This window comes from Aulonocara sp. 'chitande type north' Nkhata Bay, linkage group LG1, assembly GCF_057382095.1.
Source record: "Aulonocara sp. 'chitande type north' Nkhata Bay isolate Kocher_YH1m ecotype deep benthic linkage group LG1, A_spYH_male_GT1.1, whole genome shotgun sequence".
NCBI lineage: Eukaryota > Metazoa > Chordata > Actinopteri > Cichliformes > Cichlidae > Aulonocara > Aulonocara sp. 'chitande type north' Nkhata Bay.
This window is the reverse complement of record NC_141344.1, coordinates 31,601,306-31,628,225: the sequence shown is the minus strand read 5'-3', so window position 1 is coordinate 31,628,225 and position 26,920 is coordinate 31,601,306. Positions and strand designations below refer to the sequence as shown.

General features: G+C 42.2%; 3 protein-coding genes across 7 annotated transcripts in view; 2 read left to right on the top strand and 1 right to left on the bottom strand.

The window, feature by feature from the left end:
• The first annotated feature begins 1,158 nt into the window (after window positions 1–1,158).
• Window positions 1,159–10,624, top strand: LOC147339369 (uncharacterized). Of its 4 annotated transcripts, XR_015129192.1 has the most exons (5): window positions 1,159–8,128; window positions 9,207–9,281; window positions 9,419–9,505; window positions 9,872–9,969; window positions 10,056–10,624. XR_015129192.1 is itself a non-coding variant. In XM_086293731.1 (2 exons), the coding sequence occupies exon 2, from the start codon at window positions 1,931–1,933 to the stop codon at window positions 7,760–7,762; it is 5,832 nt and encodes a 1,943-aa protein (XP_086149857.1). In that variant the 5' UTR covers window positions 1,159–1,609; window positions 1,766–1,930; the 3' UTR covers window positions 7,763–8,752. The 4 variants fall into 4 exon arrangements, 2 of the variants coding, with proteins under 2 accessions (XP_086149857.1, XP_086149871.1); XR_015129190.1 differs by lacking the exons at window positions 9,207–9,281; window positions 9,419–9,505; window positions 9,872–9,969; window positions 10,056–10,624 and adding an exon at window positions 8,285–8,752; XM_086293731.1 differs by lacking the exons at window positions 9,207–9,281; window positions 9,419–9,505; window positions 9,872–9,969; window positions 10,056–10,624 and having other exon boundaries at window positions 1,159–1,609; window positions 1,766–8,752.
• Window positions 8,381–12,632, bottom strand: LOC147339368 (gonadotropin subunit beta-1-like). The gene is made up of 2 exons (XM_086293779.1): window positions 10,411–12,632; window positions 8,381–9,462 (listed from the first exon to the last, which is right to left on the bottom strand). The coding sequence occupies exons 1-2, from the start codon at window positions 10,567–10,569 to the stop codon at window positions 9,271–9,273; spliced, it is 351 nt and encodes a 116-aa protein (XP_086149905.1). The 5' UTR covers window positions 10,570–12,632; the 3' UTR covers window positions 8,381–9,270.
• A 13,661-nt stretch (window positions 12,633–26,293) lies between these two features.
• Window positions 26,294–26,920, top strand: part of kcna4 (potassium voltage-gated channel, shaker-related subfamily, member 4) — a 145,696-nt gene continuing 145,069 nt past the window's right edge. For both annotated transcript variants that reach the window (XM_086293680.1, XM_086293690.1), the window contains exon 1: window positions 26,294–26,876. The gene's annotated coding sequence lies outside the window, so the exon portion shown is untranslated. The remainder of the gene's footprint in view (window positions 26,877–26,920) is intronic.

The following is a 26,920-nucleotide window of genomic DNA, read 5'->3' as shown; positions in this document are numbered from 1 at the left end:
TGGCCTTTTGTTATGCTGTAGCTACCTAAGATGTGCCATACCTCAAAAATATTAAACATAGATATATCTCTGTGTTGAGAGACCCATTCCTGGGCACTGGAGGAAGATTTTCACAGACTGAAAGGCTAACTTTCACACATGCTGATGTGTAATGAACAAAATCTCATTAGGAACCTGATCCAGACTGGAGATTCAGAGTGTCAGGATAACTTGTCCTTTGTTGCTTTGAATGTAACAACTTTTAATTTAATCTATCTCTTCTGAACCTTGAGACCTAATTAAAGGAATACTTTACATTTATGGAGTACCCAATTAATTAGAAATATCGTGTTAGATACGGTTGGAACAAATTATTGATAGACTGATAGAGCAATGCATTAAACAACAAATGATCTCAGCAGTTAAGCTTACCATAATCACTACTTGATCAATCCTCACTGTGGTAGTTATCAAAAGAATAGGGGCAAAGTGGAAAAAAAATCACAGAGAGGAAATGGTGGGCAGGAAATGACACATTATTAGAAAATAATAATATTGTTAATGCACACGCACACACACAGTGACACCACAACCTGCAGTGACGCAGATAAGACATAGCAGTGCCTCAGCAGGTAGAGTGGGTCGTCTTCTAGGGCTAACAGAAAGGTCGGTGGTTTGGTCACTGCAGTCTCCTCCAGTCCAGACGCTGATGATACTGAACCTTAAAATGTAAGAGCGTGAATGTATGTGTGTGCATGATCATTTACTTAACAGATGTATGTAAGGCCTGTAGTAGAAAAGCATTTTGATTTCTCAGTCAGAGTAGAATAATGCAACATAAGTGCTGGTCTATTTACTTAATTCCTGATCTTTGCCTTAGTGGCATTTTTTTTTATTGGTCTTGTCAGTGTCGCAGATTGTCATGATCCATTATACGTGATTGTCTCACAAAACACTGAGACTGCAGAATCACTGTATCATGATCACATCATTTTTTGTGCAAAAAGCATCACTATAGTGTTGCGTTGCCTCTTATTGCATTCCAGCCCCTGAAAAGGAAAAAAAATATACACTTTAGTTCAACAATTAAACCGTGTTTTGTTGTTTTTTTTCACCAACAAACCCACATGCTAAAGCTGTTAATGAATGACTTGCTGTCCACAATGCAGGATGATAAAGCCGGTGTGTTGCCAGGTAACAGCACTGTAGGTAGTTAACAGCTTGTCATATTAATGAGTGAGTTGTTGCTAGCAGCAGCCTCAGGTTTGTCTCTGGCCTTATAATAAGATTTTATGCTAACAGTCTGTAGAGTCAGAAGATGCACCTGCATTGGGCTAAAAATAAGTGTTATGCCCTTGAGTCAAAAGTCAGCGGTTGGTGTGTGTGCTGATTGAGCCACATAAGCAGAGTGATAAATAAGCTCAGAGTGAGACATCATTTCCACAAGAGATCTTTGTATCCTATGTGCGGAAATGGAGCGAGGGAGTGTCCTGTTCACTAACCTATCTTTGATGTACCCTTTCGCTTATGATGTCGTGAAAAAGTGCTCCGGCAGTTATTAAATAGGGACTAGTTCATGTTCACGCTAAGAGTGCTCTACACGTTCGCACCTCGGAAAACGTTCGTCTTTGTGAGTATTGACATGTGTAGAGACAGTCGTTATGTGTGTTTACATGGAGCGAACTGTATGCTGATGTAATGTACATGTTAAGCTAGGCTAATCGGCAAGTTGTTATTAAGATGTGTGTTAACCAGCGATTCATTTTCATTTTTTCTCATGTTCTAGTTACATAAAAACAAGAAAGTCAAGCCTTGTGTGGAAGACCTCTTCTATTTGTTCGCTAGCTGTCTAACCTCACAGGGTCACGTGTCGTGAGGGCAGCATAGTAAAAAGACGAAGGAAAAGACGCCTACTCAGCGGGTTCAAACATACAGAGCTACTTTAAGCAACATGAGTCTACGCTCAGGAAGAAATTACCTAAAAGACTACGCTGCTGAAGAGCTAGACGAAGCAGCCGGTGGTGAACAGCAACCAGACGTTGCCACTCAACCAGCTACAACGCAGCAACGGTCTCAACCATTCGACACCAAGTCGCAGCAATCCAGAACCTCGACAAGGCGTTCTCAACGGACATCCTCATCAACAGCTTCTGCAGCTGCAAGGGCCTACGCCAAAGCTCAAGCAGCACGAGCTCAACTGGCCTTCGCTGAAAAGGAAGCTAATGCAATGAAACAGAGAGCTGAACTGGATGCTCATCTACATGTCCTCCAGTGCCAAAAAGCAATAGCCGCAGCTGAAGCAGAGGCCTCAGCCTATGAAGAAGCAGAGATTCAGAGCGGGGAGCTCTACGGAGAACTTTGTGAGGAAGCTGAGCCCATCAGTACAGTGCACCGCACTAACGAATATGTTCAACAACAATGTGAGTTACTCTACCCAGACACTCAGCACGACTCAGCACAGCCTCCTAAAGGAAATTGCAATGAAGTAGATGCACAAGACAGTACACAAATAACTAATCCTTTTATAACCAACACTCAGACGAAAACACCACCTGTAAATAGAGAAAGGAAACAGGAGCAAACAGTGAACACTGGTGTAGTCGACACGTACTGGTCCAACTCCACAAAGCACACCCCCAACCTTAACAACTGTGTACCTGAATCAAGTGAAATGCAACAGTTTGCAAAATACCTAATTCGCAAAGAACTAGTCAGCACAGGTCTTTTGCAATTTGATGACAAACCTGAAAACTATTGGGCATGGAAAACCTCATTCATCAGCGCAACCAAAGACCTAAATTTGTCTCCAAGAGAGGAATTGGACTTGCTAACAAAATGGTTGGGTCCAACATCATCCGAACAGGCTAAGCGCATTCGTGCTGTACACACCCTCAATCCTGCTGCAGGTGCGAAGATGGTCTGGCAACGCCTTGAAGAGTGCTACGGCTCACCTGAGGCTATTGAGGACGCACTCTTAAAAAAGGTAGAGGACTTTCCCAAACTCACAAACAAAGACAATGTTAAGCTGCAGGAACTTAGTGACATCTTATTGGAGCTTCAGTGTGCTAAACAAGATGGCGCGCTCCCAGGACTTGCTTACCTGGACACAGCTAGAGGAGTCAGGCAAATAGTGGAAAAACTTCCCTTCAACCTACAGGAAAAGTGGACAACTGTAGGAACACAGTACAAGGAGACTCATAGTGTGTCATTTCCTCCTTTCTCAGTTTTCACACAATTTGTCCAGCGGCAAGCGAAAATGAGGAATGACCCAAGCTTTGCTATGTCCAAGGCCAACACCCATGTCCCTTCTCCCCCAACAGAAAAACTGAGGTCTTATAGTCGCAAACCTACTGTGTCAGCACACAAAATGGACATTACGGCAGAGTCGGACCAGAATAATCTCAGTCCAAAGAAAATGGAGGAACCGGATCGCCAGTGCCCAATCCACAAAAAACCACATCCACTCAAAAAGTGTAAGCTCTTTAGAGACAAACCTATTGAAGAAAGACAAGCCTATCTCAAAGAGCACCACATATGCTACAGATGCTGTGGGTCTGTCCAACACATTGCAAAAAACTGTAAAGCAATGGTTAAGTGTATTGAATGTGACAGCCTCAAACACTTATCTGCAATGCATCCTGGTCCTACTCTTGCCCCTAAGAGTACTACACCAGGAAACAACGACAATGAAGAGCAAATCGAGAGCTCACCTTCAGTCGAGTCGAAGTGCACAGAGGTATGTGGCCAAGGTGATAGCCCACGTTCATGTTCTAAGATCAGTTTGGTCAAAGTGTATCCCGCAGGCCAAAAAGAGAGAGCTATAAAAATGTACGCAGTAATAGATGATCAGTCCAACAGGTCACTGGTTAAGTCAGAGTTTTTCAGCCTTTTCAAAATCAATGCCAAACCCACTCCATACACCTTAAAGACTTGCTCTGGCAGAGAACAAACCTCAGGTAGGAGAGCTGTAAACTTCTTCCTCGAGTCCTTGGATGGAGAAGTCAACATCCAGCTACCCCCTTTAATTGAATGTGACTCTGTTCCAGACAATAGATCTGAAATACCCTCTCCAGAGATTGCCCAGCATCACCCACATCTTCTTCCAGTGACAGATAACATCCCACCTGTCGACCACCACGCCCCAATCCTTTTACTCCTTGGAAGGGACGTCATCAGGGTCCATAAGGTACGTGAGCAAATCAACGGACCCAATGATGCACCATACGCCCAAAGGCTAGACCTGGGTTGGGTTATTGTGGGGGAGGTGTGTTTAGGAAAAGCGCACAGTCAGTCAGAGGTCAATGTCTATAAAACACACACCTTAGATAATGGACGTGCATCCTATTTTGAGCCTTGCCCAAACACAATTCACGTTAAAGAGAATTATGGGGTCACTATGAATGCAACCTGCATCACAGACAATTTGGGACACTCTGTGTTTGTTAGATCTGAGGGTGATAACAAACAAGCCATGTCTATCAACGACAGAGCATTCCTGACAATAATGGACAGTGAAGTTTATCAAAACCAAGAGAACAGCTGGGTTGCACCTTTACCCTTTCGCTCACGGAGAAGGAGGCTCCCTGACAACAGAGAACAAGCCCTAAAACGCCTCTGCTCTCTCCGAAAGACTTTGGAAAAGAGACCAGAAATGAAAGATCACTACATCCAATTCATGCAGAAAATGTTGGATAACGACCAAGCCGAGCCTGCCCCTCCTCTGCCACTAAGTAAAGAACATTGGTATCTGCCCACGTTTGGGGTATACCACCCACAGAAGCCACAACAAATACGAGTCGTGTTTGATTCAAGTGCAGAATGTGATGGAATTTCGCTCAATCAAGTGCTTCTTGGCGGACCTGATTTGAACAACTCCCTATTGGGAGTGCTGTTGCGCTTCCGCAAAGAGCCCATAGCCCTGACAGCCGATGTGCAGCAAATGTTTTACTGCTTCGTTGTGCGCGAAGACCACAGAGATTATCTGCGTTATCTGTGGTATGAGGACAATGACATTACAAAGAGCATAGTTGAGTTTAGAATGAAGGTCCACGTGTTTGGAAACAGCCCGTCACCCGCTGTTGCCATCTACTGCATGAGACAGGCAGCACAGCAGGGAGAACGAGAACACGGATCTGATGCAAGACAGTTTGTTGAGCGTCAGTTTTATGTTGACGATGGTCTCACATCAGTCGCCACGCCAGAGGAAGCAATCAACCTGCTCACAAGAACGCAAAACATGTTGGCAGAGTCTAACTTGCGCCTCCACAAGGTGGCATCAAACTGCAGTCAAGTCATGGAAGCTTTCCCTGTTGAGGATCGTGCAAAGGACCTGAAAGATTTAGACCTAGGAGTAGACCCTCTTCCAGTTCAGAGAAGCTTGGGACTCTGTTGGAACCTACAATCTGACAGCTTCACTTACCAGGTGTCAAATGAGAGCAAACCATTCACACGGAGGGGAGTATTGTCGACAGTTAATAGCCTCTATGACCCTTTGGGATTTGCTGCTCCCATAATAATGCAGGGCAAAGCATTACTCAGAGAACTGTCATCTGATGGAAAAGACTGGGACACACTCTTACCCCCTGAGAAACAGGAGAGGTGGGACTCATGGAAAGACTCCTTGCAAGTCCTTGAGAACCTCCAAATACCAAGGTGCTACAGCCCAGGTACGTTAAGCACAACGAAAGCGAAAGAACTTTGCATTTTCTGTGATGCCTCCACTGTCGCTATAGGTGCAGTAGTCTATCTGCGTACAGTTGACAGTGAAGGACAGTGTCATACTGGGTTTGTGATGGGGAAGTCTAAACTCGCACCCCGCCCCGCACACACTGTACCACGCCTGGAACTATGTGCTGCTGTGCTCGCGGTGGAAATGTTTGAGCTCATCAGAGACGAGTTAGACATTAAAGTAGACAATGTGACTTTTTACACAGACAGTAGGATTGTGTTGGGGTACATACACAACACCTCCAGACGATTCTACATGTATGTTGCCAACAGGGTTACGCGCATTAGAGCATCCACCCATCCGAGTCAATGGCATTATGTACCAAGTGAGTTAAATCCAGCTGACCAGGCCACTCGGTTCATTCCAGCAGCAGACCTGCAGAACAGTACCTGGTTCTCAGGTCCACCCTTTCTGTACTCTGACCCACACACAGAACCACACACTGGTCCTTTCACGCTCATCGAACCTGAAAAAGACAGAGAGATACATCCGGAAATAAAAGTAATGAAAACTACTGTAGCAGAGCCACAGTTGGGTTCTGACCGTTTCAAAAAGTACTCAAACTGGATCACTCTTTGCAGAGTCATAGCCAGACTCATTCATGTAGTTACATCCTTTGCACAAAAGACAAGTGGGCAAAGGGGATGGAAAGGTTTCAGTGAGACACCGAGCGTCCAAGAACTCACCCGAGCCCAAGCAGTCATTATTCGAGCCGTCCAACAAGAAGCTTACAAAGGGACGCTTGAAAACATTAAAAAAGGAAGGAAGGTCAGTGGCATATTTGATGCACTCAAAAAGCTCAATCCTGTAGTGGACAAAGACAGTCTCTTACGAGTCGGTGGACGTCTTTCCGCTGCCGATCTCACAGAGAATGAAAAGCACCCTCTGATTATCCCATCTACCAGCCACATCGCCATGCTAATTGTAACTCACTATCATGAACGAGTGGCTCATCAAGGAAGACACATAACTGAAGGAGCTATCCGTGGTGCTGGGTACTGGATAATTGGAGGGAAGCGGCTTGTGTCATCTGTCATTCATCGGTGTGTCACATGTCGCAAGTTGCGAGGCAAAATGCAGATCCAGAAAATGGCAGACTTGCCTGCAGACCGAGTCACCCCTGAACCACCCTTTACCACTGTAGGCCTAGATGTATTTGGGCCATGGACTATTGTGACGCGTCGTACAAGAGGTGGTTGTTCCCAGAACAAACGTTGGGCTGTGTTATTCACATGCATGTCAACTAGGGCTGTGCATATCGAACTGATAGAGACTATGTCTGCTGATAGTTTTATCAATGCATTAAGAAGGCTCTTCTCTATTCGGGGCCCGGCCAAGTTTCTGCGCTCGGACAGAGGCACGAATTTTGTGGGCGCTTGTAAGGAATTAGACCTAAACTCAGGAAACAAAGCAGTAGGAAAGTACCTGCAAGAGAGAGGGTGTGTTTGGACTTTCAATCCCCCTCATGCGTCTCATATGGGAGGCTCGTGGGAGCGCCTTATAGGCGTTGCCAGGCGCATTCTGGATGCAATGTTGTTACGAACTGAACAAACACGTCTTACTCATGAAGTGTTGTGCACCTTCATGGCCGAGGTGATGGCAATTATTAATGCAAGGCCTCTTGTTCCCATATCCACCGACCCTGACAGTCCTGCAGTACTCACTCCAGCAGTGCTACTAACGCAGAAGATGAGTGCTGTGTCCGCCCCACTTGGGAACTTTTCATCAGGGCAGTTGTTTGGGAAACAATGGAAACATGTTCAACACCTTGCTGATACCTTTTGGAAAAGGTGGAAAGGAGAATATTTGTCCACCTTACAAAGTCGTGCAAAATGGACAGAGACTAGACCTAATGTCAAACAAGGAGATGTGGTCCTGCTAAAGGACCCCCAAGCCAGCAGGAACGAATGGCCCATGGGACTAATAGTAAAAACATTCCCCAGCAGCGACAAGAAGGTCCGAAAAGTGGAAGTGCGGACTGTAAAAGATGGGACTGTTAAAATGTTTCTCAGACCAGTTTCAGAGATTGTTGTTTTGCTTGCAGAGACTGAATGAATATTCTTCAATGCTAGATGATGTTTGAATATGTTGTATTGATGTTTATTGTGATATAATGTGTGTATATCAAGCGGGGAGTGTTATGCCCTTGAGTCAAAAGTCAGCGGTTGGTGTGTGTGCTGATTGAGCCACATAAGCAGAGTGATAAATAAGCTCAGAGTGAGACATCATTTCCACAAGAGATCTTTGTATCCTATGTGCGGAAATGGAGCGAGGGAGTGTCCTGTTCACTAACCTATCTTTGATGTACCCTTTCGCTTATGATGTCGTGAAAAAGTGCTCCGGCAGTTATTAAATAGGGACTAGTTCATGTTCACGCTAAGAGTGCTCTACACGTTCGCACCTCGGAAAACGTTCGTCTTTGTGAGTATTGACATGTGTAGAGACAGTCGTTATGTGTGTTTACATGGAGCGAACTGTATGCTGATGTAATGTACATGTTAAGCTAGGCTAATCGGCAAGTTGTTATTAAGATGTGTGTTAACCAGCGATTCATTTTCATTTTTTCTCATGTTCTAGTTACATAAAAACAAGAAAGTCAAGCCTTGTGTGGAAGACCTCTTCTATTTGTTCGCTAGCTGTCTAACCTCACAGGGTCACGTGTCGTGAGGGCAGCATAATAAGTCTGTTCCAAACTTTATCGTAACAGACTTTTTCAGACTTCAGGGCGCGAAGGGCTCATTTATTCTTCTTCTCATTTCTCTGCAAAGGTGTCCATTAATTTTGCCTTTTTCTTTTGTCCCAAATTTTGAAAAGTCCTTAGTTTGGATCAGAGGAGAAAAAACAAAGCTTGCAGGTGCATACTCTGTTTTATATTCATTTTTTAATCTATATATGTTTTGAGGCCTCCTCACACCCAAGCATACAATATTAGATCTGTATCTTTAGCTGGCTTATAGTTTCCACCACTTTAACAGCTCTGAGGAGGTTTTCTGCTCACTAGGCTGTGTTGAGTTGAGTAGAGAGACACCGATTTGCAGGCACTTTGCAGGGGGAGGGGGGGGGGGGAGTTCAATATGCTGCAAACTCTATATTTTCATTTCCACCTGTCAAAAGAGGAGGAGAAGTGTTCTGTTTTCTTTGCAAGATTATATCCTGTTCTCAGCAGGGAAACCTGACTCGCAGGATTATTGACTTTCAGGGGTCAGTCACCCCGCTCAAAACAAAAAGGGAAACTGTTGGGTGGTTGCTTTTCTAGCTGACTCTACAGGTCTGCTGCATCTACACAGTTTCTTCTACTGTGACTTATGACACTATAAGACTGAAGCGCGCCACTAATAATGCAAGCGGTCTAATAACGACTATTGATACCTGTGTTCTGGTGTGACCACAATTACCTACACGTATAAAGAGAATAACTTTTAAGGGAGGGGTTGCATTTATAAAAAATTGTAATAAAACAGATTGAAACAGAAAGGCTTGTATCACTGGTTTATTTCAGAGGGAAGAGGTGCAAAGAAGATAACTGTTAAGCGCAGGATGAATACTGGGGTTCTTTAAAAGGGCTAACAGCTGGGTATGTATCCAGACAAGGTCCCGCAGTCTGTGTTTGCATTGCATGCAGTGCACTCACACTTCCTGGCCACAGGGTAGATGAAACCCCGTGGACATTGCTCTGTGTATTTCACCTCGTAGGACCACTCTCCGTTGCAGGTTTTCTGTTTGGGCCCGTCGTCAGTATGAACATAGTTGGGATCCTACCAGCAGAGCAGAGGGATCAGACACATGGATATAAACACAGTCAGTTCCATTTCTTTAAAGGGATTTCATTCCAACTTCATGAATCTGACAGCTTTTGACTTTTGCTGCCACTATTTAAGATTATTTAGCTTGTGAGACATTAAAAAACTCAAAAGTACAAGATTTTAATCGGCTTTGCAAACATTTTAATAAATAAACTAATACCGGACTACAACCCTTTCAAAAGGGTCACTTGTGGTATCTTTTGATGTTAGAGGTCAATTTTAAATTTTCATTTTCTATATACTTGTACAAAGTTTGTATAATTTTGATGGTCATTGAATGTGTGCTTTAACCCTAAAGCTTGTATTATGTAATGATCTCTCATTATAGTATTTTTCTTTCTTTTCTGTTTTTATGGAGCAGTAGTATGTAGAGAGGGAAAACAGGTGGAGGGCCAGGGAATGACACAAGAGATGGCTTGGTGAGGATCAAATGTGTGCCCCTGCAGTAGCCTTTAAGAGGTTTGCTATAAAGTTGTAAATGTGATTTATCTTTAAAGAAAACTTATAGCAATACATAATCTTACTGAACACTATAAAATTTTCAGATTGCAACTATTATTGTCACCCCCAGCCACTCAGACTGGATGACTGCGAGGCTGGTTCTCGGTTCTGGAGGTTCCTTGTTGTTAAAAGGGAGTTTTTCCTTCCCACTGTCACCTAGCGCTTGCTCATGGGAGGTTATGTGATTGGGCTTTTCTCCGTAGTGCCTTCACCTTACAATAAAACACATTTAAGTGACAGCTGTGGTGATTTGTATAAATCAAATCGAAATGAATGATTTCCTCAGGAGCACTGAGCTCAGCTTAACACATCACGTCTAAGCAGAATAAACGCACATGTCTCACCGGGAAAAACAGTGCACAAGTAGCACAAGTTAGAGGAGAGCGAGTCACTCTTCACCTTTTGGAAACACTGTCCTTCACAAATGGTGGTGTCGACGAACTCGGTGGTGCCGCAGGTGTCCACAGGGAGGCTGATGTTCTTTGGGCGACAGCCGGAGCTGCAGTCTTGCTCCGCCCCCGCCAGCGCCAGCACTGCTGCCATGACAACCAGCTGCATCCTCTGCCGGATGCACTACACGCTGCTGCCACAAGAGGTGATCGGGTATCAAATGAGGCGCTTTGAGACAATGTCAGAAGTTTAGTGTTGATTAAAACGCGGCTGTGTCATTATACATGATTATATTATGGAGATGTGGATTAATGGCGTTATTTCCTCTACAGAAGAGTAATGTATACACTCAAATGTGCTGGTGTGCATTTACAGGAGTGGTGGCTGATTTAGTGTGCTGTAAAACAAAATGTATTCTGAAATGAAAAGCGGGAAATAATAGTCGAGATTATTTTTTATTTTATTTTTCAGAGTTGGATCTTATTTAACTGCACATTTTTATTCATCTTGTAGACTAGATCCTAAAAGAGTGGTTCACTTAAATTAAAGCATCCAGCCATGTAAATATAGTCATAGCTTCTGTCTTTTCAGATTAAAAGACATCCATCTCTGAAATGTCTGTCTTCATCTCAAGGTAAAACGATAAATATTGTAAAACACGATTAAAACATGCATTCTTAATGGTATTAAAAAGATTACATTTCCAAAGCTCAGCACATTACTCAAGAACAATAGCATGTCTTTCTGCAGAGGAGCATTCCTGACTGCAAACAGATGACCTTTAATCTAATAAAATACAGATAAAGCATGATTAGCTCAAGGCTCAGTGAGTTTTTCCACATCTCACACTGATATGTCATTTAAAGTATGCGGAAAAAGGGAAATAAATATAAAATATATTTTGAAAAGCTTCCAAAGTTTCCAAAGCTAATAATAAATTTCCACTTTGAAAAACGTTTTTTAAATGCTAAGGCAATTATGGTTCGAGAAAGCTCAGAAGCAGTGCTTTAAATTAAATTATCAAATTAAATTTGGAAAATTTGACCTAAAACTACTATAGATACAAATGAATAACTGCAATAAAATAAAAAAAAACAAAAAACAAAGGAAAATTGTGGTTTAGCATGAAAACGATGAAAAGATGACAACCTATATCTTTTATTAAAGCCAGATAGAAAATGAATTCTATTATTAAACAGCCTAACAAAGATGATAAACGGATGATGCACAGAATTTAATAAACCTCTTCTAATTAACCCCTTTCATGCACACGGCTGTTTCTTCAAACGAAACCCTTAAATGACATCATTTAAACTCTTTGATATGTAATATCACAAATTTTTTTTTCTGTTAAACCTCTTTCTAGAGGAAGAACTCAATCTGCCACGTCCCCACAACTATGCTATAACCTCATTCTGTCTTTAACAGCAGATCCGTGACAACGTCTTCAGCAGCTTTCTTGTCATCTACATGAACAGGAAACATACCTGTAGAGCTCTGCTGATGCTTTGAACCTCTGCTGAGAGTCCTGTCCCTTCGTTCGCTCTCTAAACACCTGTAACAGCTTTCAACCTGCAGCTGTCTTTATTGCTTAAATAGCACCGCTCACAAATCTGTTTAATCCTATCAGCCTTGGCCAGGGCGATAGTTTTCCTACCTGTTTATACATAACAAGCAAATCCTCGTGTCTTTCCTTAAACACTGCAGGGACGTCCCATGGCTCGAGGCCTTTCCTCCTACAAACGAGGAGGAGTGGGGCGGTATCTTCAGAAATCTTGTTTAGGTTATGTGAGTGAAAGGCGCAGATGGACACCAGAATTATAAAAATAAAACTGCCCCCACAGTGAGATGGCAAACATAGATATGAGATGCACTAATTAATTTGTGTGCTCCATCTCCATTACTCCATTGTGTCATTTCTTCTTTTTCCACTGTGTCAACAGCGCTGGCACATATTGTTGTATTTATAGATTTATTAGACCACCTGCCATGAAAACAAGAAAACACAAACAATTTAGAGATCTGTCAAAAACTTGTTTAAAACGATAAATTATATTTGTTATTTGTGAGCCAAATAACAAACTGAATTCATGTTTTTATACCCAAATTTGAGGCGGCACGCTGGACTTCTCTGAGGAGTCAGGAATTAATCGAGCGTTACATTCAACCAGGAAAACTATATTTTCTGTTTACGAGTGTAAATAAATAACTGATTTGACATCTTAATCCAAAAATAAAATAATCTTGTTTATTTATTTATTTTATTAAACAGTAAATTTGAAAATTCTTGGGGAAAAAAATTAGCATTAAAAATATAAAGTGCTTGAGCACACGGGTGGATTAACCATTACAGAAACTTACAGAAACCAGTACTTACCAGCAATGTTAACTTAGGGCAGCATACGCTTTACACTCGATGATGGTCTCTTAAATTTATTAAGCACTGTGTGTACAGGCCAGCTATTATCCAATATGTAACATACAAGTAAAAGTAAGTAAAGTATTTTTCTTGTCATGATCTGAACAACGATATGTCACTGTCTGTGAATACAGGAAGTCTAATCAGCAAAAAATATTTGCTCTAAATGAATTGCTATTTTAGGACTGTTCCTGTTCCTTCACATCATTTTATCTCAATTAGGTAAAATTTCATTTTCTCTTGGACCCAGTGATAGAAGGCACATTAAAGAAACAGCACTTCCACAATGAGCTGATTTCTTTCAGGTAAAAAGGTTTATTGTCTGTCTGGTGTAGCAGACATTCTGACTCACAGCAGACACTCATTAGTGTATTAAAGAAGGCTGCATTATCTCAGGGGAAAGCCATTGCTGTTGGTAAGTGTCCTGTATGTGTTAGCTCAAGGCAGATACTTAAAAAAGTAAACTCCTAAAAACAAATGAATTTGTTTCGTTGATTTGCATAAAAACATGGAGGAGGACTATATTGTGGTGCTCAGTGCCTAGAATTACTGTTAATGTGAGATGTTTTATTATAAAAGGATAATTTGAATGCATATGGCATAGCTGAGCAACTGCTACAGAAACACTCTTGCATCCCTCGCCTCTGGGATCATCTTCATCCAGATGTACATCTTCAGAGCCCTGTGTTGTCCTTGGTTACATTATGCTTGTTAAAATTTAAAAGATTTGATTTTTTGGTTGTTTTTTTGTGCATTATTAGGATCCACATTAGCATCAGTGTTAGTTACTCTTGATGATGTCCTCCATTCATACGTACGCATAGAATCAACATTCACAAACACATGAACATAAGTAAAAAAAGCAAATCTTTACAGATATTATTTTGATTCATAAATAAATCTTATTTCCTCTATAATGTCATCTCATCCATTTTCTTAAATGCTTCTATACTATTCAAGGTTTCAGGGGTAACTGGAGCCTATCTCAGCTTAATAAATCTTGAAACTGCTCCTACTTTAAATGAATCTTATAATTTTATGTTGACCATTTCGTGACAGCATTCTATATAGTACATTATACATTTATTCCAAGTCACGTTTATAATATATTCCTTATTAAAATAGAATATTCTGACTGATGTTTAGCGGTTCGCCAGTCCAGGTTACATTGCATTGCAGCGTGCAACATGCAGTTTTATTCTGTACTACTTGTGCACCTATGTGAAAAATAGTTTCCACGGGACTACCTACAGTAAGCACACAACGTCAGCAGCTTGTAGATCCACATTCAAGTAATCTTAAGTGATCATTTTCTGTATGACTTTATCTGTCTTTCACATTGTTAGGAAGGAATTTTGGCCAACTGTTCTTTACAGCACTGCTTCAGTTCATTGATATTTGTGGGCATTCGTTTAAGCTCAGCTCTATCCAGTCTCATCTGTCCAAAGGATATTGTTTCTGAACTCTTTAGTTTGTTCAGATGCAGCTTTGCAAACCAAACTGTGCTGCCACGCCCTTATCAGAGAGAAGAGGTGTTCCCCTGGTAACCATTTCAAACAAGCCATACTTGTTCAGTCTTTTTCTAAATGTGCGGCCATGACCTTTAACAGTTAACATGCTAACTGAGACCTGTAGAGTCTGATATGTAGCTCATGGGTTTTAGCATTTTCTCTGAGCATTGTACTTTCTGACCAGGGGGTGAATTTTCTTGGATATTATGTTAACACATCTGTAAATCCGATCAGTAAAGAGCAAAAACTTCACTGCTCACCTATGTATTACAATAAAGTTTAACTTTGAGGCATGTATGAAAAAAAGTGGATTTCAATGGAGAAGTAGGCAGGAAGTCAGCTTGCTAGTTTCTTTCTAAAGATGATATGCCATACACCATGATCTGACCCAGGGAGGAAGTGTGGTTTCACATAAATATAGACAGATAACTAGACAGCAGTGATGTCTGTGAGGTTAGTGAAGTTGGGGTAGCTTGCATAAAATGGCGTGCTACCTGGTGGCTAGCTGCAGAGCTGTGGTTGGGATAATATAAACATGTGTCCTTTTTTTAATGTGAGGTTCCCTGATGGGAAGAGCCAGATGCAATCCTTTTGCAGGAATGTGATTGAAATAGAATATCTGAGAGGATCCATTCACATTCACACAAGGTTAGTTATTAACATGCCGCTGTGTGTTTGGATGACTCGCTATGAAAGATTCCTGATCCTAAGCCTCATTTACCGATTTAAATCTTAGAGTGACTCTTCCCTGAAGCATTCAAAAATTTGCGATTTGGCACCGTGAGCCCGTGGGCTGTAGGTACATCGTAAGGTTTTAAAAACTGAGTTTAAAACCGAGCTGCAAATTTTATTTTAATAATAAAAAGCCATAGAGGCAGATTATGACCACTGATTGTTTTAGGGGTTGTTTATATTAAATAAAATATTTAAAAAATGTTGTTAAAAACAACATTCTTAATAAACGTAGCAGGATCTATGACTTAGAAGCAGTATTGTAATGTAATCACCTAACAAGTGGATCCAACTCTTTGAGTAAGTATAAGTATTTTTGCACTCGGGTACAGCTTTAGATTTTATAGAGCACATACAGATTCCAAGATTCTGTGAATCTTCGAGAAATTCAGTGTTCTGCTGCTGCACTCGGTAAAAGTTAGCACTGCACCACAATCTGGACAAGCTGCAGTGACAGTAGAATTTAACTACCTGGGCAGCAGCCATCACAATTCACCCAACTGCTGCTCCGTCTGCCCTTGCAGCCACTAGGGAATCAGGTTTCCCGGGCATCCTGCTAAAGTGCCGTACCTGCTTAATAAGGCTGCAAGGACTTTTATTGAGTCAACCCCATCCTCTGCGGTGCTACTTCTTTTTAGGAAATTTTGGCAGAAATGCATCATGTTTTTTGTGCATTTTGCCCTGAATGAACACTAGGCAGATTTGATTAATCTTATATTTAGAGCAAAACGGATCATTAGTCATTTTCTGAGAAAAAAATGGTATAACAGATGGTAGTTCCTCTTAAAAAAAAGCACATCTGCTCTGAAAATCGATTAATTAATTGCGGTGCTGAAATTATATCATCCATTCATGCATTCTGTCGATATGCTGGCTATCTGGATAGAGAAGGTAAGACTTTGAAATTCATGTCTGCATCACAGTCTGAAAATCAGCCCATATGCTCTGCAGCAAGCTAAAAGAAAACACCAGCAAAGAATTGCTGAAATTAGCAGGATGTTTCCAAGAGAAAACACCTTCCCACAGCCATGAGAAGAAGTCCTGCCCTGTCACATCAGGGTCCACTGGGAATCAATTGGGCAATGATGAACTGTTCCCGGGCCCGTGATGATATTCTGCTTCATAACTCGAAGCACTGCTATATCAAATGGGCTCCTTTGGGTGTAAAAGCTCATAGCTCTAGATGAAGCCACATATAAAACAGCTCCAAGTCATACATCTTGCTGACATCACAGATTTCATCCATGGGTCATTGGTTTTAAGCTTAGGAACAGAGTCCCATTGCTTTCTCTCTTTTCTTTTTATCAGTGCAGCATAAACACTGCCATAACCGCATCAACACCCTGCACAAACATGCTCAGTCACACCTCGCCCCTGTCCTCTGCTGCTCCGTCTGCTAATGCATGAAACACAAGCAGACTTCTTTAAACTCGTTTTGTCGCATGCAAACCCCCCTAAAAAAAACAACAACAACAAAAAAGACTCAGCAGTGCCCTGAACGCACTGCATCACCCCACACTCACGCTCTCTCCCGCCTTCCACCTGGTCTAAACAAACGCCTCCACAGCACTGCCAAGGACAAGACTTTTGTTTGGTGACTGCGCTGGATATTTCTGCGTGCAGGTCGAGTGTGGAAGTAGGTGGTAGGTGTGCTTATGTGTATCGACCGCTGATGATTCTTTGCTGACTTCTGTTGTCTACCTTTTCTCCTTTACATTTTAATATTCAGTCTCATTTCATTATTTGACTTATTTTAAGCAAATGTAAATGTGTTCTTTTATTGGTTATAAAGTCCTTAAAAACAGCTAAAGATGTAAAATACTGCTCAACAAAAAATTAAAGGAACACTCGGAAAGCAAATCAGATACAAATGGGGAAAAATCATGCTGATATCCCTGCTGTGATGGACTGAGTAATGTGTTAAGAAGAAAAGAATGGCACACGATTTGATGGAAATTACAATCATCCAGCTATAGTGGGCTGAATTCAAAGACACCCACAAAGTCAATATTAAAAATGATGCAGCAGGTTAGTCCAGTTTGCCAAAATATTACAACTCAGAATGGTGCTTTATTTTATTTATTTTATCAACTTTCCTTCTGACGATGCTATCTGTGTTGAGAGCTCAGTGGATCTGCGCTGGACAGTGCAGATCCACTGAGCGCAGCGCAAGCTAGCAAGACAGAAGCTAAGCTCCTTGCAACATGGCAAATTGAACCTCCCCCACCCTCATTCAGATCTGGCGTTTGGAACTATTTTGGTCTTCATGTGAAGTATGACCCTGAAGGTAAGCGCGTCATGGACAAAAGTAAAACAGTATGTCGGATGTGCCACGCAATGCTCAATTACATTGGTGGGAACTAGTGCGTTAGCGCAGTTTGCTCGTTAACGTGTTGACACCGTCCAGCCCCATGCACGGGGCGATCCGTGGTAGCTCGTTAACGGAGATTGGCCGTGTTGTGGCGTTAAAGTCATTTCAGATTAACGCTGACAGCACTAGTGGGAACACAACGAATATGACTGCACATTTACGCCGACATCATCCTAGTGCAAAGACAAGTGGAAGCAGACAAAAACAACAAGCACGCATGCTACAAAAACTTTACCCGAGTCATTTAGACAGCCGTTAGCACATGATTCTCCTTATGGGGACCTGATATGTTTAATATACTGCTGAGAATATAGCTCAGAAGAAGCGTATAGTATAGCTTTTATTTTGGAAAGAGCCATTTCTCTGTAATAAACTCTCTTTTCCAAAGATGAGTGATTCCTCGATCATCCATCCATCCATCCATCTTCATCTGCTTTATCCGAGGCCGGGCCGCAGGGGCAGCAGCCTAAGCAAAGAGGCCCAGACCTCCCTCTCCCCAGCCACCTCCTCCAGCTTATCCGGGGGAATACCAAGGCGTTCACAGGCCAGCCGAGAGATATAATCTCTCCAGCGTGTCCTGGGTCTGCCCCGGGGCCTCCTCCCGGTGGGACATGCCTGGAACACCTCACCCAGGAGGCGCCCAGGGGGCATCCTTGTCAGATGCCCGAACCACCTCAGCTGGCTCCTTTCGATGTGGAGCAGCAGCGGCTCTACTCTGAGCCCCTCCCGGATGGCCGAACTTCTCACCCTATCTCTAAGGGAGAGGCCAGCCACCCTTCGGAGGAAGCTCATTTCTGCCGCTTGTATCCGCGATCTCGTTCTTTCGGTCACTACCCACAGCTCGTGGCCATAGGTGAGGGTAGGGACGTAGATCGACCGGTAAATTGAGAGCTTCGCTTTTACACTCAGCTCCCTCTTCACCATGACGGACCGGTGCAGCGTCTGCATTACTGCAGCTGCAGCCCCAATCCGTCTGTCGATCTCCGGCTCCCTTCTCCCATCACTCGCGAACAAGACCCCGAGATACTTGAACTCCTCCACTTGGGGCAGGAACTCATCCCCGACCCGGAGTGGGCACTCCACCCTAAGACTCTTATGAAAAGGATACCGAGGGAACAGTTTACCCTGCCCGGGATAGGGTTACCGGGGCCCCGCCCTGGAGCCAGACCCGGGGAGGGTGCCCGAGGGCGAGCGTCTGGTGGCCGGGCCTTAGCCCATGGGGCCCGGCCGGGCACAGCCCGAAGAGGAGACATGGGCCCATCCTCCCGCAGGCCCACCACCCGCAGGAGGCGCCATAGGGGTCGGGCGCATTGTGTGTCGGGTGGCGGCCAGGAGCGGAGGCCCTGGCGGACTGACCCCCGGCTGCCAAGACTGGCAATAGGGATTTCTCGATCAGATAGATTTATTTTTTTATTACTTTGTTGTTTCAGCAACAATAAATTTAAAAACTGTACTTTTGAGTTAATATATATTTATAATTTTAATAAATGACAAATTAAAAAAGCATGAACATTTTTTGTATCGAAAAAATATTGAACCGTGACACCAAAGTGTCGAACCGAACCGAACCATGAATTTTGTGTATCGTTGCACCCCTAATAGATAGATAGATTGTCAATTAAGCAGATATAAGGCCTGGAGTTGATTCGAGGTGTGGTGCTTGCATTTGGAAGATCTTGCTGTGAGCAGACAACATGCGGTGAAAGGAGCTCTCCATGCAGGTGAAACAAGCCATCCTTAAACTGCAAAAACTGGAAAAATCCATCAGAGAAATTGCTGCAATATTAGGAGTGACAAAATCTACAGGTAAACTGGTGAACTCAGCAATGCAAAAAGACCTGGACGTCCACGGAAGACAACAGTGGTGGATGATCGCAGCGTCATTTCCCCCTTCACAACAGACAACACTCTCCGGGAGGTAGACGCATCAATATCCAAGTGTACCATAAAGAGAAGACTGCATGAAAGTAAAGAGGGTTCACTGCAAGGTGCAAACTAGTCATAACCCTCAAGAATAGAAAGGCTAGACTAGACTATGCTAAAAAAAGCCGACACAGTTCTAGAAAAAACATTCTTTGAACAGATGAAACCAAGATCAACCTCTACCAGAATGATGGCAAGAAAAAAGTATGATGACGGTGTGAAACTGCCCAACACATACCACATCATCTGTAAAACACAGTGGAGGCAGTGTGATGACTTGGGCGTGCATGGTTGGCTGTGGCACTGGGACACTAGTGTTTGTTGATGATATGACACAGGACCAAAGCAGCCGAATTAATTCTGAGGTGTTCAGAGACAGTGTCCGCGCAAATCCAGCTAAATGCAGTCAAGTTGATTAGGCGGCATTTAATAATATAGATGGACAATGACCGCAAACATACAGCCAAAGCAACCCAGCTGTTTATTAAAACAAAGAAGTGGAATATTCTTTATTCTGATCTGATCTTAACCCAACTGAGCATGAATTTCACTTGTTGAAGACTAAACTTTCGACAGAAAGGGTCACGGCTAAGGGGATGAGCTGTGTGGAGAAAATAAATGAGGATCCAAGCACAGGCACTCACTGAGATGTGAAGGTGGTTTATTGTAAAATAAAGCACAAGGTGAAAAATGGCAAAACGGAACAAAAACTAATCATAGTGGGTCAAACTAAACTACTAAATAGCAAACATGAACACGAACATGTAGGAGGATGAACGGTGGCATAAGAAGGTGGACGGCAGGGAAAAACACACGGAGATTCGCAGTAGATTCACAGACAAACCAGCAACTAGTACACACAGAAGAACACAAGGAGATTACACACAGGTGGGGAACACAGCTGGAAGTAATTGACAAGACGAGGCAGAGGAAGCAAAACTGAATACACTCACATGAGACACGGACCTTCACAATAAAACAGGAAACAAGAAACAATTCACAAGGACGCTGACTTGACGCTGAACTAAACCTGCACTAAACACAAGACACAAAACCTAGGAACTAAACCCTTAAGCAGAATAAACTGAAGCAGACTAAATAATAATAATAATAATCATCAAAGCCCAACAAGAGATCAAGAATATAACCCATCCATCCATCCGCTTCCGCTTATCCTTTTCAGGGTCGTGGGGGCGCTGGAGCCTATCCCAGCTGTCATAGGGTGAGAGGCGGGGTACACCCTGGACAGGTCGCCAGTCTGTCATAGGGCCAACACATACGGACAGACAACCATTCACACCTAGTGGCAATTTGGAAGAATATAACCCAAAATACAAAATCAAACTAAAGCACAAGCAACTCAAAATGCTGAGTCAAAATGACCCAGAACCATGACAGAAAGGACCACAAACAAACAACAACTAAAAACCCTGCAGAAAAGGGGCTGGCCGAGTATTAAAATAGAGGAAACCCCAGCATCTGGTGATGTCCATGAGTTCAAGGCTTCAGGCTGTCATTACCAGCAAACCAACTATTACAAATGAACCTTTTATTTTCAGTTCTTTGATTTGTCCAATTATTTTTGAGCCCCTGACATCAAAAGATTGTCTTAAAAATTGCTGCATTTTTCTGCAACGTTTTTGTTCAAGCCACTGAATTAAAGCTGAAAGTCTGCACATCAACTGCATCTGAGTTGTTTCATTTAAAATTCACTGCGTTAATGAACCAAAACCCAAAGAACCAAAATTAGAAAAAAAGTTGTCTGTCCAAATATTTACGGACCTAACTGTATGTTAAACCTCTTAAATTAAAGCTGAAAATCTGGGCTTGAATAATGTGTTGTTTGTTTGATTTAAAGCGCACAGTGCTGGTGTACAGAAGCAAAATTACAAAATATGCATCACTGTCCAAAAACATACCGAGATATCTATGATACAGCGCTGAGTTTTATTACATACGGACAAGCTGTAAAGGTTATCATTGCTTCCTGTACTGCATTTTAAAGTTAAGTAAGTAAAGTTGTAATTCTGCATGATGGCTTTGAAAAAAACAGAAACAAATATTGATTGTGTCTCATGCATAGAGAGTTTGACATTTCCCTCGTCTTTTTTTCAGCGGGTATGCTTTGTGAGAGGCAGAAGGGTTTTTGATGAGCTCTGGCACTGGTTCAAAGTGCAACTAAACTTGTGTTTAATAAGGCACCTTGCATCCCCACTCTATCACCTCTTATTATTACTGACCTCACAACTCCCTCTGGTGCTGACTGAGGTGGATACTCGGTGAATAAGAGCAGGGGTTGAGGGGAGCATGATGTCTCCGTGTGCGGTGGGTGGAAAGAGCTTACATGTGGTACAGACTAGAAAAGACCTCCACTTAAGTCTTAGTTAAGTATCTGAGAAGTACAGAGAAGGAGAGAAGACTGTGAAGATGAGGCTCTTTAGAGAAGCAGTGAGTGAGATTTGCACTGTCAGCAGCATTGATTACTTCACAAGCACAAGCATACACATTGGGTTTTACATTTCGTTTCATATTCTCTGGTATCAAAATGTAGCACAATGGCCGTATGAAAGAGTTAAGAAGGAGACTGCACAAGCAACCAAAAATATCCCAACAGGAATATTAGAAGTAGAGATTTGGTAAATACCTTAGAGGATTATTAGGATTCCTCAGAGGAATATTGTATCTGGAATAACAGGCTGTCCGTGTCCTAATTAGTGCTTTTGTTTCAGATGTATACTTTGAATCAAATGGACTGAACTCAATGGGCTATAGCTACTGATTGCTTTGTAGCCCAGCAGTATGCCTGCAGCAGTACCTGCAGAAAAACTAATTATGTGTGCAATCAAACCTGGGAGGTTTCAAAGGTGCAGTGAGTAAGACCTGAGTGCAAAATGATCCACATAAATCTGCGGCAGCAATAGGGTGAATAATCGATAACACTGACTCAACAGTTACCTCACCAGGTGCTGTGATGTCTGGTATTTAAAGTTACGGCAGTTGTTATCCCAAAAGACGTGTCTATGGACACCTTTGACCCGTTAACAGACGGCTGACAGCACAAACAAGCTGAAAGTATTGCCAAGCAATGATGAAATTACAGAATATGATATGTTTGTGAACTGCATTTGTCCTCTACTTGTTTTGGTCAGTTGCATCCTTGAGCACACTAATCATCACATTGCCTATTGTGTGTTTCATGCACCAAATCTGTCTTCTTTTGCTTGGAGTATCATCATTTTCACAAAGTCTTACAGCCGTATGCAAATAAGAGCTAATGTGGCCACATTAATGAAAAATCCTTGTGGTATTCATTATACCCACTTGTCTGTGGTTTTCAGTACTCATTACTCAAAAAAGTAATGCATTCCTAATCGCCTAGTCAATAGTAATGCATTGTTTGACTAATTAATACCCTAACACAGTAATTTGTTAGCCTGCTTGTTGTATTGCACTCTCCATTCTTTCTCCTGCAGGCTAGTTTCGGCTGAGAAGATGACCTCTAATTACACAGTATATGAATTGTTGTGCAGTCGCTTTAAAGAATATATAACAAATTAGACAAGAAAGGTCCTGAAATATTTTGTCTTTCTGTCTTTCTTGGCAGGGTTACTGTTTACACTGTTGACACTATGTCAACACTGCTAGTGCTAGTTTCAATCAGGTTTGTGTCTGGACTTTGAGCAGCTCATTGCATCACCTTGTTTTTTTATTTTTCAGCCATTCTGTTGCAGATTTGCTGTTGAGATTGGGATCATTGTCCTGCTTTGGGCTGATATTGGTCAAGCTTTGGCTGTCGGATGGCTTCACATTAGACTCTAGAATGCTTTAACAAACAAAGTTCATAGTTGACTAGGTGACCAAATCTACTGTTGTGAACTTTAACGTTTAATAATGCACAAATTTAAATGATTCAGACCAACAAAGAGCCAAAACCTGCTGTTTGTACAGAGGTGCTCACACTTGCTCATGACTGGTTAATCCAGTGCATTTGATGAGCAGCATATTGCTACTATTGACCACCTTAATTCCTATGGAAGCATTAAGGGTGTGTGTAGTTTTTCACTGGACTGCATAGACTCCTGTGAATGCGTTCTCATGACTGTATATTGACCAGACTCTGGTGATTAATGAGATACATCCCAGTTACATGCAAACAATTTTATCCCTTGAACTATGTTTTAAATTTTTTTTTATCACTTATGACAAGCCTTACTGATGTAAACAAACTTTGAAAAAGCAATAAGAAAGTGTTTTCTGCGTAAACTTCAAAGACTCCAGCTCTATAAATCAATTTAAGAGTGAGCATGTTTGAAATTTTCTTTCTTTTAGTTTAGAAGTTAGCACTTGTTTGGCTGCACATGTAGATTTGATTCATGTCTTACTTGATGTTTCTGTACACTGCAGTGTTTTATACTGCCCAGGATTAATTACAACTATGGCAGACAAGAACATTGGATTATGTCACGCTGTTGAAGCTCAGTAACAAAATAACTTATTGAGACCAAGAAAAAAGTTGACCCGAAGTTGCTTTCTGATGCATCTGTTCGAAGGTGAAGGGAAGTCATGCTCGGTGCTGTCAGGAGATGAGGTAGAGGAGGGACAGACATTATGGTTTTTAAGTTGCAGGACTTGATTTCCCTACAACAAACTGCAGTAACGGATCATCTGGTACTCTAGAGTTACATGTGAATTATCTACTCATCTACACAGGCCTTCCACGATCTCGGCAGAATGAGGCCAACAGAGCACATGGTTTTTTTTTTAATGACATCTTTATGGCCACATAGGAAGGTTGACTGAAAGGTTTTGTTTGGGGTTTTTTTTGGCAGATATTATGTTTCTGTTGCTAAAAATCAAATTGTTTTCTAAATTTGAGAGTGTTAACTGGGTTGAAATTGGCTCTTTTTTTTTTAGCATGGAATATGAAACAGGTCAATGTGGCCATAAACGCCAAGACAGGTGGTTCCCTGTTTACATCAAACAGAAAATAGGCACTACCAAAACATCAGAGCCACGCCAGCCAGAGAAAGGTGGAGCATTAACATCAAAAACATTCTTCTGCATATCCATGTTGATGGCATGACTCAGATAACATAGGATGGAAATGTACTTCCCTAGTTATAGTGAATTCAATAAGTCAAGACAGATTCATCAAAAGTAGGCAGTCCATCAAAGCGACAAATGATATATTAATACATAAATTATTTTGAAAACAACAATTTGTTGCAATGTGTTTCTTTCAACCACAGTGGTTAAAAATCTCAGTATCAAAACAATTTCTTGTTTGGGCCTCAGGAGGAAGAAAAACATCAAGATCATTTCTTACTTTGAACGACTGCCTAATCTTAGCCTCCTAAGACCCAAACTCTTCCACTGCATGCATTTTTAACTTCTCTTAGATATTTGGGCATATTGGGGCCCGATAAATGTATAAACAAAGAAAAAAATGGGTTTTTTTTACCTTATTTTTGTTTTAATGAAAAATCAGAGCCACATATGAGGATATTCGTTTAAAATTTTGATAGAACAGTAGCAGTATAATGTCCTCGTAAGTGGATATCAGGCCGTTGAAAAACAAAATTTAGTGTTTTGGTCTAAATCACCCAAAATGTGATGTCCACATATGTGGACGCCAGGTCCTAGGGGGTTAAAGAATCTGTCTTGACTTATTTAACTGGCTATAAATGGGACCCAGTATATCTGAGTCCTGAAGGTATCATGCCATGAATGAACATTTACTGTTCAAAGTAGGGTTCAAACTGGATTCTCAATGGCATGTCCTCCACTGAGCGTTCACCTTCCTGCTCTGTCTGGTCCTCCTCCACCTCATCACCGGACAGCACAAAGTCTGACTCCCCTTCTACAATTCTGAGTAAAGTCCTTTCTGCCTCAATCTTTCCTTTGCTTCTTGAAGTGTGGATATAGGTTGAAAACAGGAATGAGTAAGTCCTCCTGTCCACTACACAGAACACTGTCTGTGTAATGGACAGTATTCACAGTTCTTTGCATTTTCCACAGTTTGTCATGTTACAGCCTTATTCCCAAATTCATTTCTCACCTCAAAACTCTACATGCGATACCCCATAATGACCAAATGAAAAAAAGTTTGCTTGAAATTCTTGCAAATTTAGTAAAATAATTATATGAGCAAGGGCCATCATTTTGAAAAGAAAGCCCATGTGGAAACTTGAAACCCTGAGATGTCTCCTTGACAGTACAGTAAGACTCAAATAGATTGCATGAATTGTGCTCGTGGAGGTCTCAGACTCGTGTCCCCCCAACAGAGGACAAGAATGAATCGCTGGGTCATAGGAGGTTAATGAACACTTTGCATTCTGTTTCGAGTGCTCTCCTAATCAAATATCAGAGGGAGGGCAGGCACAGCGAACATGAATTATTGGTTTTTGTGGCCTCTGTGAACATTTTTTTTGTTGTTGCATGAGCTAACCTTTTTTCCTGTGATAATATTAACAAAAACAATGTTAAACGATTGTTAGGTGAAGTGAAATTGTATGAAAAGTATTTCCAGTGCTTTAAATTCACACTTTTTAAAGTTACAATATATGGACGTATGTAAATAAGTGATGTATGCATTTTCTGATTTAATATGAGAAAATAAACAACAACAACAGCAAAAACACCGATTAATTTTTTTAGGAAAGTGGTTGGTGACTGCAAAATGCATAGTTAAAATATTATGTTAATGCATTACTTTTTTTAATGGTGGGGAGACACAAACACACCGGTTGCTACCCAGCAGTGACAATGAAGGGCAGATGAAGCTCGGGTGAGAGACTGCAGCACGGTGCGCAGTGACCGGCTGCAGCCACTGGGGGAGGACCGAGCACCGCCTGCACGAGCTGCGGTACACGAGCGACTTTCTCACTGAGACTCTCCATCATCACACAGAGACACACACACACACACACACACACACAATGGGAGGGATCCAGGAGTATAGGTAGGGATACGGCGGCAGACAGACAGATGTGCGATGCTCAGACTTAAACCATGAAGCCATTCCCCCTCGCCCGTGCGAAGGTAAACTTTTACCCACCCTCGTATCTTGTCTTCGTGTGGAGCTGTCATTGATGCCAACTCGCTACGCGCACACCTGCTACTTCCTCCTCTTCTTCTCATTCTTTTTTTCTCCTCTGGAGGGGGTAACATTATTGCTCTCGGCATACCAGAAGCGATGCAGCAGAAACGGAGGCTGAAGTGGCGATAGATCCTGTTGAATTGAGACAAGACGTCGAGACGCAGCCAAAAAAAGTGTCCTCTCCAGAGTGCGTCAGAGCACGGATGTGTGTACTGGATGTGGATATGGTCGCTGCGTGGATACAGCGAGGGATTTTGCGGCGTTACCCTCCAAAATCATAACGGGGATTTGAGCGAGAGTGAACAACTGCATCCTCACCTAGCCTCCTTCCCCTGCTTCCTCCATCAGATTGGTTTGTGAAGAGGGGGGGCGGGGGAGGGGGGGGGACTGAGGCGATGTCGTTTTGGCCCCCTTTCAGATGTAAGTATGGATGTTAGAATAAAGGGAGGATACTTTAATGCGTA

What these genes read in the sequence shown, in the direction of transcription:
- LOC147339369 (XM_086293731.1), top strand. Translation starts at nt 1,931, where the DNA reads ATGAGTCTACGCTCAGGAAGAAATTACCTAAAAGACTACGCTGCTGAA.
- LOC147339368 (XM_086293779.1), bottom strand. Translation starts at nt 10,569, where the DNA reads ATGCAGCTGGTTGTCATGGCAGCAGTGCTGGCGCTGGCGGGGGCGGAG. An exon ending in AAGGACAGTGTTTCCAAAAG is followed by an intron (nt 9,463 to 10,410) that starts GTGAAGAGTGAC and finishes CTCTGCTGGTAG; the next exon opens with GATCCCAACTATGTTCATAC.